The following is a 15,636-nucleotide window of genomic DNA, read 5'->3' on the forward strand; positions in this document are numbered from 1 at the left end:
CTTTAAAAGGTGTTGGGATGTTATTAATTTAAAACATTTCATGATTAAAAACATTTAAAACAGAAAAAAAAATTGATAACATCAGCTGTAACACAACAAACAAATATATTTTATTTGAAAATTTTTTTTTTTAAAGAAATTATTCCAAAATTATATGAAACAGCTTGTAGCAATATGAATCAGAATTGAAAGAACAATCCTAGAACAGCTGATTATCATACAGATTAACACTATGGACATATTATTTAGTATTCTTTAGTTTGCATTTCACCACGTCAAACAAGGTTGCTGGTGGTAAGTGATTAGCAGTATTAAGCCTAGAACAGACCAGTTGATAAACTTAATCCTGCAGTTTACCCCTTCGTATTTTTTGTTGGTTAAACAGAATTTATTTACTCCAAATACTAGATTAAAAAGTAAACACAAAAATCTCCCCAAAATAAAAAATTAAACTAACTAGATCTATATCGTTGTAAATATAAAATCACTGACTTCATGACAAACACACATTAGGGGAATGATATAGTTTTTCTTGCAGAAAAAGGTCTTGGTTTAAAATGTACAAAACACACTATCTAAAGGCAAAGGAAGATAGAGGGTTCTGCTTGATCTTCCCCAAATTGGGTTAAATTAAGACAAAAAGGTGTGGTCAGGGTCAGCAGTCCTGTGCATCTCCTGGATTATGAGGTGCATCGTTAGGAGTTCAAAGAGCTTTTTGTTCTCCCTGCAAGCACAGGGAAATAAAGGTTTACATGTCAGTAAAATCCACTCTAATAACTTTAACATTAAACAATGAGATGTCAGTGATAACAACTGATTACACTATTTGGCCCAATGAATAAATTATAGTTAGGCCTGTTAAAAGTAATATAAGACTGCTTCTGAGAACAAGCATAAAACTAAAAACAGCTTTTGTTTCAAATCAATTACGAACTGATGTAGCTGGCTTTTTACTATTACAGCTTGGGTTTTATTTATTTACTTTAATTGCAAGCAAGCCCCAAATCCTTTATATGATGGAATTCTTCAATACAATCCTGGTTTATAGGCACTGTGAAACAATACTTAAGGCAAAAAAAACTTTTGGGAATCAGATATGAACTTAATATACCTTTGTGAAGAGAGTTCCAGTCTTGAAGTATAGTAGCTAAAAACAGGAGTATAAATCCTCACTGAAAAACAGCAGCAAGCTGCTTCTATCTTGCTTTTGACCCCAATTCTCACATGGGGGCAATATCCCCACATACATAAATGCAGTTAACTTATAAACAGAAAATACCTGTAAAATGCCACAAATACAAAAATAAAACTAGTTTGCTTGGTATCCAAATAAATAGTTTAAAAATGTAATCACATGTAAGGATATCCCACAATCTTCACAGAGTTATGAGATATGTTTACTTTAAAACACACTGGGGTGCATTTCCAAGGTCAAAACAATCATGTTGAAAAACTGTTCAACTAAAAAAAAAAAAAAGCATCCTAACTTTATTGTGGTGAGTTTCTGCAGGATAATGCTGATCTTTTCCAGCAGCAGGACCTCCAGTTTAGGGTTTTGAAGCAGCAATGAAACATTCGGAAAATGCCTCATTCCTGCAGGTTTTTCAAAAATGGATTCAGCAGCCTTAATGATACCAAAGCATTGGGAATAATATGTTATTGTTTTCCCATTTCAGTGTGACAACTTTTAATAGTCGACCACCATCAGAAAGCGCTTTACAGAGGTAGGCTATGAACTGTGCATTATCTGCAGAGTCACTTACAATAGGACATTGATTTAATATTGCATCCACAGGATGGAGCACAAGGAGGTTAAGTGACTTGCTCAGGCAGAGGTGGGATTTGAACCGATGACCTTCTGGTTACAAGCCCTGGGCCACATTGCATCCTTACAAATCAATATCAACATTTTAAAAAATCCTTCACTTTAAAAGCAGCAATGTGGCTTTCGTGCAATAAAGAGGAACAGGTGCTGGGTTTGAAGAGAGAAGTAATAGAGAGGAAAAAACAGGAAGGATAGTTAAAATGAGCCAAGAGTCAAAATACATAAAACATGATAAAGCAGGATTCTTACTGCCTTTCACATTAAGGTAATTTAAAAACAATTTAGGAGGGTCGAGATTAAGTTAAATTTGCTTTTTAAATATCCCAGATGGTAAACTAACCCCCTCTTTTGAAGTGAAGTTATTTTGGCTTCCTTTTTTCTTAACTGTGTGTGTTCAGTTTCACGTAGCAGGATTGCACTCGGTTCACTCCATTATATGAAGACATGCAGCTGTTTACACTGTGGCGTCCTTTAAATCTGGCAGGGGTTTATGGGCTTATAGGAACATAAATAAACTTCCAAAGAGGGAGGCTTGCCAGGTTCTGCACATTTAGCAACATTACTGCAACAATGGACTGATACTCCTGTCCGATTAATATGACGATTTCTTGTTTATTTTAATGGATACAGTTCAGTTGAGCTTTTTTTATATATGTATTTTCTTATTCAAATTAAATTGTTTTAGTTTTAAATATGCTTGCATATGAAAACAAACCACGCTTAAATTTTTCAATAGAAAATCAAAACACAGACCAAACACAATCTTGATTATCTTCAGAAATAGCCTCATAATCATTCTATTTTTATACCATAGATACGTAAATTAAACAAACTAGAAATTTAGTGTTCTTATAAATGTAAACAAATGAGTAGCAGTTGAAATGTGGACGAAATATGTGTGGTTAAAACATGTGTGGCCACATTTACAGGACAACGGCGATAATAAAAGGTGGTTGAGAGAATCGCAGAATACAGCTATGTACCAAATAGGAAGACACAGTTTCAAAGTGGGTGATCTGTCGAGTAAACCAAAAAAGTCACATGACCTCAACAGCAGGAGGGGCACTATTATGAGTTTCCATCTGAAACAGATTATGAGATATAAACAGTTGGAGAAATGTCAGCAGTGGCACTTTCACAATAAAGTAAAATAAAATAATTAAGGGATGTTTGCAGTGTATTGAAAACTGAAGTGCCTGGTACATATTGCATGAGGATGTTACAAACCAACTGTATAAGTGAACACTCATTTGAACATTACAGTAAATATCTGTCAAAGACCTACAAAGAAATTATGATTTCAAAAGGCAGGAAATAAACAAATAAGTTCTAAACCGGATTTCCTTTTCAAAAGGCAACTGATGTTTGGTTCATTGGATTCACTCTTAACATATTGTTGCCTACATGCATCCTTAGTTAATTAGTGAATTTAAGTTGTTGCAGAAATAAGAACAGAATTGTCCACACTTGCAGAGAAGTGTTTTAACAGAGCATGTTTGGTTTTAACTCTTAATTTTACACAAGGAAACGTTATTCATTAGGTTATATAAATACATCTATAAGCAACACTTCTTTGAAACCAGTGCTTTTCTAATTAACACTATCTCACACCTTCACATGGCCTTGGAACTAAAGCACTGCAGTATTTCTTTAAAACTTGTATGGTAAAAAGGTTGCTGAAACTTTTAAAACATTTTAGAAAACTGAATATCAGTAACCACTTATTTGATGCTACAGTGATCCAAAAAAATGCTCAGGTAAATTACTCAATTACTCAGAACCTCAAAGTTAATAACAACACACAAACAACCCGGTCACCCAAACATACCACTTGAAACCAGAAACAAGGCTCCCGGCTACTATAAAGCTCTGACTTTTACCACTTAAATATCTTTAATCTGTCATTATATATATATATATATATATATATATATATATATATATATATATATATAATATATATATATATATAGTATATAAGGTACGACTGGTGACATAGTATCTCACCTCAAGTTCAAAGTGAGCAATCTGATTATATTATCATATATATATATATATATATATATATATATATATATATATATATATATATATGTGTGTGTGTGTGTGTGTATATATGTATATGTGTGTCTATATATATAGATTTATATATATATAAATATTTGTGTGTGGTCCACATGTGTGCATTTGGTGTTTCCCTTCTACTTTAAACTAAGAAGATATTTTAGAAAACAAAAACAGTAGGTCAACACTATGACCACATAATAAATCAAGCCCTGTTTATTCAAAAGTAACAGTGCATCTAGTTTATTTTGAACTGGGAGGTCCTTCAGGGGGATATGTAAAAGGCTGTTTTGAAAACAAAATAATAAGTAGGTCAAAACTAATCATCCCTAAAAACATGCAAATGGTTACATGTCATACTTATTTGTTCCTTCTGACAAATCTGTTAATGTGGTGGCAGAACAAATGAGCTTCACCAGCTAAATTCTGAATCTAAAGTAAAATGATAAAGGGTTTGCAGAAAGTTGTTATGCTAATAGTGTAAAAATATATATGGTTTTTAAAGCCTTTATAAAATTTCCCCCTTATCTGCATGTAGCTTTTTATATGCACACACACACACATTACATAGCCTCAGTGCACATACCTTAGCTGCAATATACATAGGCAATTTCACTTAGAAACTTACTGTTTGTTTTATTTTGTACTGCACACCACAAACAAAAATATACAAAACTATTAAAAACAAAGCATTAATATCGTACTGTTATCATGTACACACGCATTGCACAAGAAAGAACACAAAGCAAATTAAATATCTACTTGCTGAAGAGGTTTTTATTTTAGCCAACGAGGTGCTGATGTGTGGCAGCAATGCACTAGCAAAAGCCACAGGGCTGTGACGTCAGCTCCCTAGCAACAAGCCTCCTATGTTGGGAATGGACTCTTTCAATCCTGTGGGTTTGGGCATTTGAGAAAGGAGAAGACTCATGAAATTAATTGGAGACACAAGTTGGTGAGAAGCAATTACCCTCCGCAGTACAAATTAAAATGGTATGCTGCCTTTTTATAAGAAAAATGAGAAAAAGCGGGTTGCGTAGAAGATTTATATTGGACCCCGACACCCGCGATATTTCGAGTGGTTCCCCGCCCCTTCGTTATTTTACAATATCCCCCCCCCCCCCCCCCCCCCCCCCCCCCCCCCCCCCCCCCCCCCCCCCCCCCCCCCCCCCCCCCCCCCCCCCCCCCCCCCCCCCCCCCCCACCCCACCCCCCCCCCCCCCACCCCCCCCCCCCCCCGTGCCCCCCCCCCCCCCCCCCACCCCCCCACCCCCACACCCCCCCCCCCCCCCCCCCCCCCCCCCCCCCCCCCCCCCCCCCCTCCCGACCCCCCCCCCCCCAGTATATTCCCCCCCCCCCCCCCCCCCCCCCCCCCCCTTATTCTTTATTACTTACTCGTCTCCATGCTCATCTGCAGCCGTATGTCCAAAGCTGCAGAAAGAAGGCCTTTGCTGGATGTCCTGAGGTGGTTCAGAACTACAGGTAAAGCCTGGTACTCAAGGAACAAAGCTTTTCCTTCATCACTCTTTAAGTCCTTGTGTAAAGTGTAAAAAGCTTGAGCCAAGTAGTCCGCTGGAAGACAACAAGGAGCAGGATTAGAGAAGGAAACACACGGATGACCGCAAAGACCGATTTCTTCACAAGCATTAATGTTAATTACTGCCCAGCTTTGAAATACATGTTATTGTTAAAAGTGCCAGCATGCAGCCTTCGCTTACACATACCCCACCAAAAGCGACACTGACCATTTGTATTAAGGCATTAATACATGAATAATATATAAAATGTCCATTCATAAACAATTTTAAAAAAAATAAACCAACAGCATCCTCTGCTCCACATCCCAGCAAGGATATGAGAGTTGGACCTACGGACAGTCTTTATTTAATGGTTTCTTGTCAAAATAGACAAAAGTGGTCATTAGGGCAGTAAAAAATAAATGTATTGAAAAAAAGTCTTTATAGACATCAGGTCACCCTCACCACCAGCCAGCAACAAAGACACCATCTGACTCAAGGATGTCTTCTTTCACACAACTAATATGGGGTGACCTGAGAATAAACATCTCCCCAAGACCATGGGATAGATTTTTTCAACAGCTAATGCAAATATGAATCACTGTGATCCAAAGCTGTGTGTTTGATTTCCATGACTTCTGTAATTGAAGCTCAATTCCTTGACTGTTGATTAAAGGATTTATTGATAGCGCAAACATGCTTGGTGTTTTGATGAAGGTTTGCAGAGTACCACTGTAGCCAGTCAGGTGAAGACTGCCCAAAACTACAAGAAAGGAGCTAACTTTAAAACAGCTCTTAAAAGGGAATACAAAGTTCAATAAACAAGAAACATTTTTTTTTTATTTCCAATGTCTACACTTTACAAATAATAACTTTAATCCACATTTTTTATGTTTAAACTTAAGATTCTTTAAAACAATGGTACATTCCACCAACAGAGGAAGGATCAAAAATATTATTTTGAAGACTTTACAAGATGTTTGTAACCCATGGCTCAATTTTGCCTTGCACTGGTAGACAAATTAAACATCAATACAAAAGATTAGGAACTTTATGCTTTTGTCAGTAATAGTAATTTGTACAAAAGGGGGAGCACTTAAGTACGGAAAGGATAGACATGCTCAAGTGTCCAGACCCTGTGTTAATGACTGGAAATACCTGTTTTAAAAGTGGAACCTTTGATTGAAATCGAGATTTCATTCAACTAGAAAGAGATATGTTTCTAAACTAAATGTGTATATCGTAGATTTCATAAAAAGGGCTGTTCAGACCGTTTGTGACAGCATTCTGGACCTTTATAGAATACGTGTTATTTAAAGTAGAAGGGATGCCCCAAAACACCACTAAAATTGTAAAGGTATATACAGTGCTATTGTCTCAGTGTGTGTCTATAGAAGCTTCCATAAACCCGATTTAAAAACACACACATATACATATATATATATATATATATATATATATATATATATATATATATATATATATATATATAGATAGATAGATAGATAGATAGATAGATAGATATAGATATAGATATAGATATAGATATATGTTAGATCCTCAGCTCATTCAATAAAAAAAAAACAATGTACTACACTTACAACATTCATTCAATTTTCCTTAGACTTGTGTAGAACAATTATTAATTTCTTAGCAGACACCCTTACTCTTTTTCATCTTTAACATTAGCCCAGCTAAACAAACACAAGTTCTCGGTCACTAGCCAGTATGTCTGTATGGTGAAAAAAATGTAACAAACAAAACATACTCTAATTGTGTTTAAATAATAACAACAAATGCCAGGCAGTTTTACGGCTTCCAAGCTCAGTATCAGTTGGATATTTTGGTAAGCTGTAGCATTGCAGCACTAGTGTCATCAACAGATCAGTTTTCTGGAGCAGTTTCAATTCAAAATACTGCATTAGTTAATTCTCACGATGCTTTATAACTTTAAAACACCACAGTAACCATGACCATACATACTGTAAAGAGTTATAAGCTAATTTTACATTTAACCTTAAGTAGAGGCCAATTGTGTTGACACAGAGATGATGCTTGTCAACTTTGGAGTTAATCAAATAAACCACTTTTCAATTGAAGCGGTTTTATATTCAAGAACAAAACGTAGGTCTGGCTGCCATCTTGTTTTACAGAACAACATCATTTTGCCATATTTTTATTGCATTGTCCCCAGGATGATGCCTACCAAGTTAAGCGTTTGTTGGTTAGACTGTTTGCAAACAGAAGCAGTTTGATGTTTGGGCACATTCTGGTGAATTTGGTGGCAGCCATTTTGATAGTGAAATTTACAGCAGCAACTTTTGCTTCAGGTTTGGTTGCTGATGACGTGTGTGAAGTTTCAGATCAATCAGTCCAACGGCTCCCAAGAAGATGATTTTGAAAGGTTTTTCCCAAAAATGCGTCAGACTGCCATCTTGGTTGACACAGGACCGCAATGTTTTGCATCTGAACTGTAATCTACACGGGATGATACCTGCTAAGTTTCATGTTGATTGGTTACAGTTTAATGTTTTGGAAGGAAAAATGATAAAAATAACAATAAAAACAGGGTTCCCAAGCCAGCTTGGAAACCTAATACTAAGAATAAATACATACATAAATGTAGTGGCACTGCAAAAAGTTTGACTCAGGAAGTGTAAGACTGATCTTTCATTAAAAACAGCTGCCATACATAACCAGTTGATTATCAGTGCTGTCTTATCTGTTTTAGTAATATACAGGACTGCTTTGCAACAAATTTATGATCCTTATTATTCAGCCTTGAAACTTAATTTTAAAAAGTTTCCAGGACTCAAGTCAGCATCTGAAGGTTTATGAGATCAGTTGAACTCACGCAAGCTCTCCTCATGGGGATGCCTAATTATCTGAGTAAATAAATAAGCACAAAATAAAATAAAATGAAAAGATTAAGTTTGGCATCAGTGAGTTTGCTGATTTTAATCATAATCTTCAAAAGTGTAGTGTTTGCAGAACTAGTCCAGCTGGCATAAAATAAAGAAAAGGGAATTTGCGTGACCATAATGAATCATTCTAGAAATGCCATTCAATTTTCATTTAACTGGTTTATTAAAGCAGAGTGCACCAACCCTGTCAGAATCAAATGAAATCAAGACACATGATCCAGCTTTCTCTCCAGTTCACAGAAGTATTAATCAGCATCCACCTTCGCAAGTCATGCATATATATCTTGTTCAATGACAAAACCAGACAAATCACATCTGTGAAGCCCATAAACACTACTCCTACAAGCAGAGTACAATAGAGTACTTATCATTCCAATGCTTAAAAGTAAGCTTTTCAATTTTTCATTTGTTATATTTTTAGCTTTTCCTGTCTGATAAATTCGTTTCTACTTTCTTTTTCGCTCAGTGTTAGCATTCTAGAAGTCTATTCCCTTGATCTAAAATTGCCCAGTTTGAATAAGACCCCTCCTGATATTTCACTTATTTTTACAAACATTAACCCACCAGATACTTATATGTACAGTTATATACACATTTTAAAAAGATTGTGATTTATGACCAAAAATACTATGCCAAATGGTTGTTGAAAAAACTTGAATCAAAGTTATTATGAACCCTATATATATTTCCTCAATCTCATTTAAGCTTCACGTAACGAAATAGTCCATTGGTAACATGCGTTTTATCCTATTACACTTCACACAGTGAAGCCTACTAGGACTATTACATGTATTGTGATACTCATTATACTACATCAGGACATGCATATCACAATATGGATTGCATTGTATCTTACAGTGAAACGTTTCACCCATTTTCCTTTGCTTCTATACAATTATTCAAGCAGCCTTACCTTGTGAAATTGTTTTAAGAACTATTAGCATTGACAAAAATCTTATACGTAGGTTAGGACTCTTGAAGAAGATTGCAGACTTTTGTTTTGCAATGTTAGCTTGTTCTTCAGGACTTTCTGGTGAACCTCTGCAGATTTCTTTACCCAGCCTTCTCAGAGTTGAAGTCAGAGAAGTTTGCTAAATTGCAGACCCTGTTCCTAAAAACGTATTTTAACTAGGAAATGTATTGATCCTAAAATTTTTAAGAGAAGGTTTCTTCCTCGATACTGTTTCCGTGTCTCCCACAAAAATATGTTTTGTTGTCATTCTGTATAAGAAATGGTATACATCTTGCAAAGCAATGTTTTTTTTTTTTTTTTTTTTAACAATAATCCCTCTGACATTGTCTAGAGGTATATACAGTACATGCAGAAAATGAAGCACATACAGTACAGATGTACATTACATCACAACTCTGCAATATGGAACCTAAACAATTCAAATTCCATTTGCTTCAGTCAATATAAATATACTGACATGAAGTGCATTTGAGAGAATAACCTGTGTTCCAATTTCTAACTGCCTTAAAGTCAAATAGATGAATTGTACCAGCAGTACGTGAAGCTTGGAGTTTATAGCTGGCATCAGATGAAACTGCTCTGTCAGCAAAGGCAACATCCTAGAGTTATAAGTTGGCCTTAAGATGGCATATTAACAGCAAATCGCAAAGTCTATATATATTTTTTGAACTATATATCCGATGATATATATATATATATATATATATATATATATATATATATATATATATATATATATATATATATATATATATTATATATATATATATATATAAAATGAAGGATTACTTTTTATAAACCGGGCAACAAAATGCAAGGTTTGAGGCATTTTAGAATTTAGTGGCAGCTTAAATCAGACACAATACTCACCTTTTGTACACGTAACTTATAATTAAGGCTCACAGGGAAATCTAGAATGGTTCAAACTGCTATTTAAACTGGTGGGTCACTGAAGCACGACAAGATGAACAGCAGTGCAGAAGCCAATGTAGCACTTGCTGTGGGCACCCAGTCAAGGCTTCCAGTTCCAGATTTCAAACCAGTAACCTCCTGATCATACGAGCCAAAAGTTTGTACAATATTTTAAACGACCACACACATTAGTGGTTTCTTATGTAATTTATTTTTAATGTCATTAATTTAGAAAGCTGCAGATTCCCTAAAGAAATGCGATAAACACCTGGGAGTTGTGATTATTCTGCAACCCTGTACATTCAAATTAAAAAAGCACTACTCTCCAAGAGCCATTGTTCTGTTATCTGTGGAAACAAAGACCATCATTGACTTAGACAAGTTAAAACATGCAAAAGATGTCTTTCGGTGAAACAACAATCTGGCAACAATAAAGCACAAAAGGAAATTCAATACACATGTGTCAAACCTTTGTGCATTTCTCTTCAATACAGTTGTTTGGTAAAGTGTGCTGGCCAGGCACCCCCTTGCTGTCATTTTCACCTTCAGGCACAAGATTACATAGGTGTCTATCCGATATCCAGTCCATGAGGGTAGCCAGCAGGTCATAAACACTGATGTTAGTAAGAACCTGCAGTTTAAACAAAGCTTCTTTGTTAGTGTTGCTTTCAACCACTTTTATACGCCCTATTGTACGGTCATTCAAGCTGAAGTGGAACAAATTCTGGGGAGGTTTGAGCATTCAGAAATTTCAATTTAGATAAAGCAAAAAAAAAGTGCAAAGATTTACCTTGGAGGATTTAGGCAAGTCTTGGAGCTTTTCCTGTTTCTGAGGTTTTACCTCTTGCACTGCTGGTTGAATGTTTCCATAGCTCTTCTGTAGAACTCATACTTTTACTTTCTGTAAAAGGAAGCAAATACAGACCCATCACAATGTATCGACAAATGGCAATGTTTAATATGGTCAAATTTAGCTGTATCTTATTTTGGGGTTTGCCATTTTTAATTGTTTTACAATAGATGTGTGCTTTAGCCTCAGTCCATGGTATTTCAATTATCACAACACATGTAACGCCTTCATACATGAAAACTGAAATAAGCATTGGGGATTACAGGTAATTTGCTAGACTGCTGAAGAAATACCTAATTAATAATACAAAACAGGAACCATCCTGAGAAACCGTTTCAACACTGTACACATGTACACAGATCTAGGAAGGAAAACTCCAATCAAAACTGCAGTCAACTTTCTAGAAGTAAAAAAAGATTACTCTAATCTAATATTGTACATCTGTCCATTTTATTTTATTTTTTTACAGAATAAGCCACAAACTATTTAATGAGTTATCCAGGATAGTTGCTGCAAAATTACGTAGGGTTGACATAGTTCAAATTGAGACCAGTGTTCCTACAGTGAATCTTCTTAAAATAGGAAAAGATGTGCATAAAACTGAGATACTGGAAATAATGAGAATACCCAGTATAGTATGTTTAACAGCAATGTAACGTATTAAGATTGATAGTGTAAGAACTCTGATAAATCGTGACAGTGCAGACTGGGCCTGGTGTAAATCTCAGACCTGAGCTGGATCAATTGATTCACTACACTCAAGGGAGCCTATTTGATCAAATTCCTTATGTTACATCTCTGTGAAAGAAATTCACAGTTGGACTCAAGGCATATAGTTGCTTTGGTCAGAGCTCATATCGAGGACATCTAAAAGAATTACTAACAAGCATGCACTGTGATGTATTAAAAAATTGCAGAAATGTATACAAGTGGAATATGTGGCTGAGGCAGCCTCCCAGTTTTACACACACAGCACATTTATTATCCAAGTGCTAAAAAATACACAATACATTTTGATGATTTTTTTGTTTGTTTCTGTCATAGATCCATTTAACATTAAACGTTATATAGAAATGTGACTGTGGCAATTTTTTACCTGTAGGTTATCTAGACGAGCTTCAACTTTTTTTTCTGGGTTTCCAGCGTTTTGTTTTGTACACTTACAGCATTTAATTGCAAACAAAGAATTACTTGTTAGCTATGTATATTAAAATGAACAACTTGGCATGAAAGGGTGAGCCAACATTAAAAGAGCAAGGAGCGGGGTTGCGAAAAATATACCGTTATATTTCCCCAGGTGTTGTTACAACTGTTTAAATAATGTTCCTGTCATTTTTCTTTTCATTGTTAACATCTTGACAACTTTTTACACTTCTAACTTTAAAGTCTGTTTCAAAGCTTGTTTCAAAACGGCCGCTCTAGTGCACTGGGGTTTTAGATATAGTGATGTGCGAACCGTTTCATTTGAAACCAGGTACCCTGTTCCTGCTTTGGGACCGATGAACTGGATCCAAATATCAAGGATCCAGTTCCAGCGACTACCACCATGTTTTAATAAAACCGATTAGTAAAAACATAAAACCATTAAAATTATCAAAGACTTGTTTTCTGTCAAATACATTTGATAACTATATTGACACGTTTACACTTAAGAAAAAACAACCCCCCGTCCCCGTCCCCCCTTCCCAAAAAAAAACCCAAACAAACAAAAAAACCCACACAACATACTTAACCAGACTATACATTTGCGTTTTGTTGTCCTTGTTTTGGACTACTGACTTCTCATTTTGACGTTATGAGTTTAGTTTAACTTTTGCTCTGGGATTGTTGTGGTCTTTCGAATGGTTATGATGCTGACGTAAAACTGTAGGACTAGTGCTTGTTTATCTGTATATAAACCCCTCACCCCCAACCCCTTCGTTCGGACAGAATTCCAAAAATCTCTTCAAATGCACATCTTTATTGATATCTGTCCTCTAAATAACTGCAGGAAGAGCGATTTAAAAAATAAAAAATAAAAATGTGCTCTGGCTTTTCTGTTACGTTCCACATCATTGATCGTTATTGTCGTGTTACCTGTTTGACAATAACACTGTGTAACACATTTTGTGTTCCTGGGTAGTAAGTGTTATTTCCTAATTGCTTATGCCGTATTTACAGTATATTCGTAAATCTCGAAAAACTACTCACTTCTAAATCTTTTGTAGTCATTTTTGTATTACTTTAGTATAAATACATGTTAATTTGGATTCATATGTTGTTTTTTACTGACTTTATGTGAACGAAAAGACACACATTTGCCCGTTTTCCCATTGGAAATACTGATATTTTGAAATATCACTGTCCTGGTCACAGAAGCAAAGTTTGTGGGGAATAATAGCCATTTTCTATACTTTTGAGGCATAAGCAATTAGGAAATAACACTTACTACCCAGGAACAAACAAAAAAAAAAATTGTTACACGGTGTAATCCTTATAGTCAGTGCACAAAGTAGCCATTATGAAAAGAGCTTTGAAACAGACTTTTAAGTGTAAAAAGTTGTCAGGATGTAAACAATGAACACCCGACTCCCTGTAACGCAATATTTTTCACTACTTACTGTAGAGAAGTTATGGTTTGAATACTTGGTACTTAAAATAATGAAATGGCTCCATCTACTGGTTTATAATAGTATTAGTATTCTCATACTGTTAACTACATATAAACTCCCTACGCTGTTCATGTAGACTACACATAACATTATGTATTGCTAATGACTGAAATACTGTATGCAATACAAATGTTTCTAAAGAGCTTTGTGTACAACGCTGGTTACAACAGTAATTAAACACTTTTTGTATTTTTTCTAAATGGAAAACAAATGTTACATTCAGAATGATCCTTCTAAAAATTCACTGTATAAACATAAAATCTTGCCTGCTTCTTCATAGAATTGGTTGCTTCCTTTGTGGTGTAAAAGAAGGATTTAACTTCTTACACTTTCAGAGTCTCACTCAGTTATTTTACTTCTTGGTCATGTTGCTACAAATGCAAACTGTATTGTAGCTTTAAAGCTTAGACACTTAAAGACTGGACTAGTTTACTAGAAAATTTAAAATATAATCCCCAACCACACACAGCAACACAGGCTATGACATGGATAAAATACTTCCCATACCTCCAGGTGCACCCTTAAAGGTTACACATACAGTTGTAGTTCAAAGGTTACATACACTAATGGAAACTTATAATTTCTAGACATTTCCTAAAATCAAAGAATTTTAGGAAAAAACTTTTGTAGCAGAAGTTTTGCTTTTGTGGATGAGGAAAAAAAAAAGTTACAAGAAATAGATGCCTAAATACCAGGTTCAGTACCAGGACACTGCTGCTGTACTCTTGAGCAATGCATTGCTCCAGTAAAAACCCAACTGTATAAATGGGTACCAAAATTTATATGTAAAATAACTAATTGTAACTTGCTTTGGAAAAAAAAAAAGCACATTTCAACCATAGTTCAAGTATTGCATGGTTAAGGTCTCAATGGTCACAGGCCAATGAAAAAGTCATGCTTAGGACAACGTCACAAGGACAATCACTTAAAGTTTGCAAAACAGCACTTGAACGACGGATATGAAATCTAGTCAAAGGGTTTGTGGAGTGATGAAACAAAATTTGAGCTATTTGGTCACACTGACAGTCGTTACGTTTGGAGAAAGTCTGGTGAGGCGTACAAAGAAAAGAACACCATGCCTACTGTCAAGCATGGAGGTGGTAATGTTCTTCTATGGGGCTGTTTTTCCTCTAATGGAACAGGAAATTTAGTTTCAATACATGGTAAAATGGATTCCATAGCATACCAAGAGATATTGGCCAATCATCTGAAACCCTCCATTAAAAAACTTGGTTTAAAACTAAATCCGATTGAGAATCTTTGCTATGAGTTGAAGAAGGCTGTGCACAAGAGAAGTCCTCGGAATTTAAACAAACTGGAACAATTTTGCGTTGAAGAATGGTTAAAAATCACTAAAGAATCATGCCAAAAGCTCAATGACAATTATCCTAATCGTTTAAAAGAAGTTATTGCTAAAGGTGCCTCAACTAGCTATTAATTTCATTTTTCTTGTCAGGGTATAAATACTTTAGAATTTGCATTTTTGCAAAAAAATTGCTTTAATAAATAATTGTAGACATCTATTTCTTGTAACTTTGTTTTCTCATCCACAAAAGCAAAACTTTTGCTACAAAAGATTTTTCCTAAAATTACTTGTTTGAGATATTTCCATTGGGGTATGTAAAGTTTTGTGTGTGTGTGTGTGTGTCTGTGTGTGTGTATCTATCTATCTGTGTGTATATATATCTATCTATATATATATATATATATATATATATATATATATATATATAATATATATATATATATATATATATATATATATATATAAATGTATATAAATTCTGTGTTTGCAAGTTCAACACACAAGTGTCTGCAGTTTTGGATAAATAGCCCCAACATACCAAAATGTTTTGGAAAAATAATCGCGCTTTGATATGATCAAAACGTTCTCCCACACTCAAGCTGATGTTGCCTCAAA

The 15,636-nt window shown here is 35.1% G+C and overlaps 1 protein-coding gene across 1 annotated transcript; it reads right to left on the reverse strand.

The window, feature by feature from the left end:
* Positions 1–630: 630 nt before the first annotated feature.
* On the reverse strand, positions 631–9,900 carry LOC121321072 (coiled-coil domain-containing protein 138-like). Its single transcript, XM_041259981.1, has 5 exons — positions 9,784–9,900; positions 9,243–9,420; positions 5,284–5,460; positions 1,488–1,593; positions 631–724 (listed from the first exon to the last, which is right to left on the reverse strand). The coding sequence occupies exons 1-5, from the start codon at positions 9,898–9,900 to the stop codon at positions 631–633; spliced, it is 672 nt and encodes a 223-aa protein (XP_041115915.1).
* Positions 9,901–15,636: the final 5,736 nt, after the last annotated feature.

This window comes from Polyodon spathula, chromosome 9 (assembly GCF_017654505.1).
Source record: "Polyodon spathula isolate WHYD16114869_AA chromosome 9, ASM1765450v1, whole genome shotgun sequence".
In the NCBI taxonomy this organism is placed as follows: Eukaryota; Metazoa; Chordata; class Actinopteri; order Acipenseriformes; family Polyodontidae; genus Polyodon; species Polyodon spathula.

Bases quoted from the DNA above. Each gene is read 5' to 3' on its own strand.
- LOC121321072 (XM_041259981.1), bottom strand. From the start codon at position 9,900: ATGTTGCCTTTGCTGACAGAGCAGTTTCATCTGATGCCAGCTATAAAC. The intron at 5,461-9,242 runs GTAAGGCTGCTT...GTTGTCTTCCAG, and splicing joins TCTTAAAACAATTTCACAAG to CGGACTACTTGGCTCAAGCT. The intron at 725-1,487 runs GTTAGGATGCTT...CTGTGCTTGCAG, and splicing joins CAGAAACTCACCACAATAAA to GGAGAACAAAAAGCTCTTTG.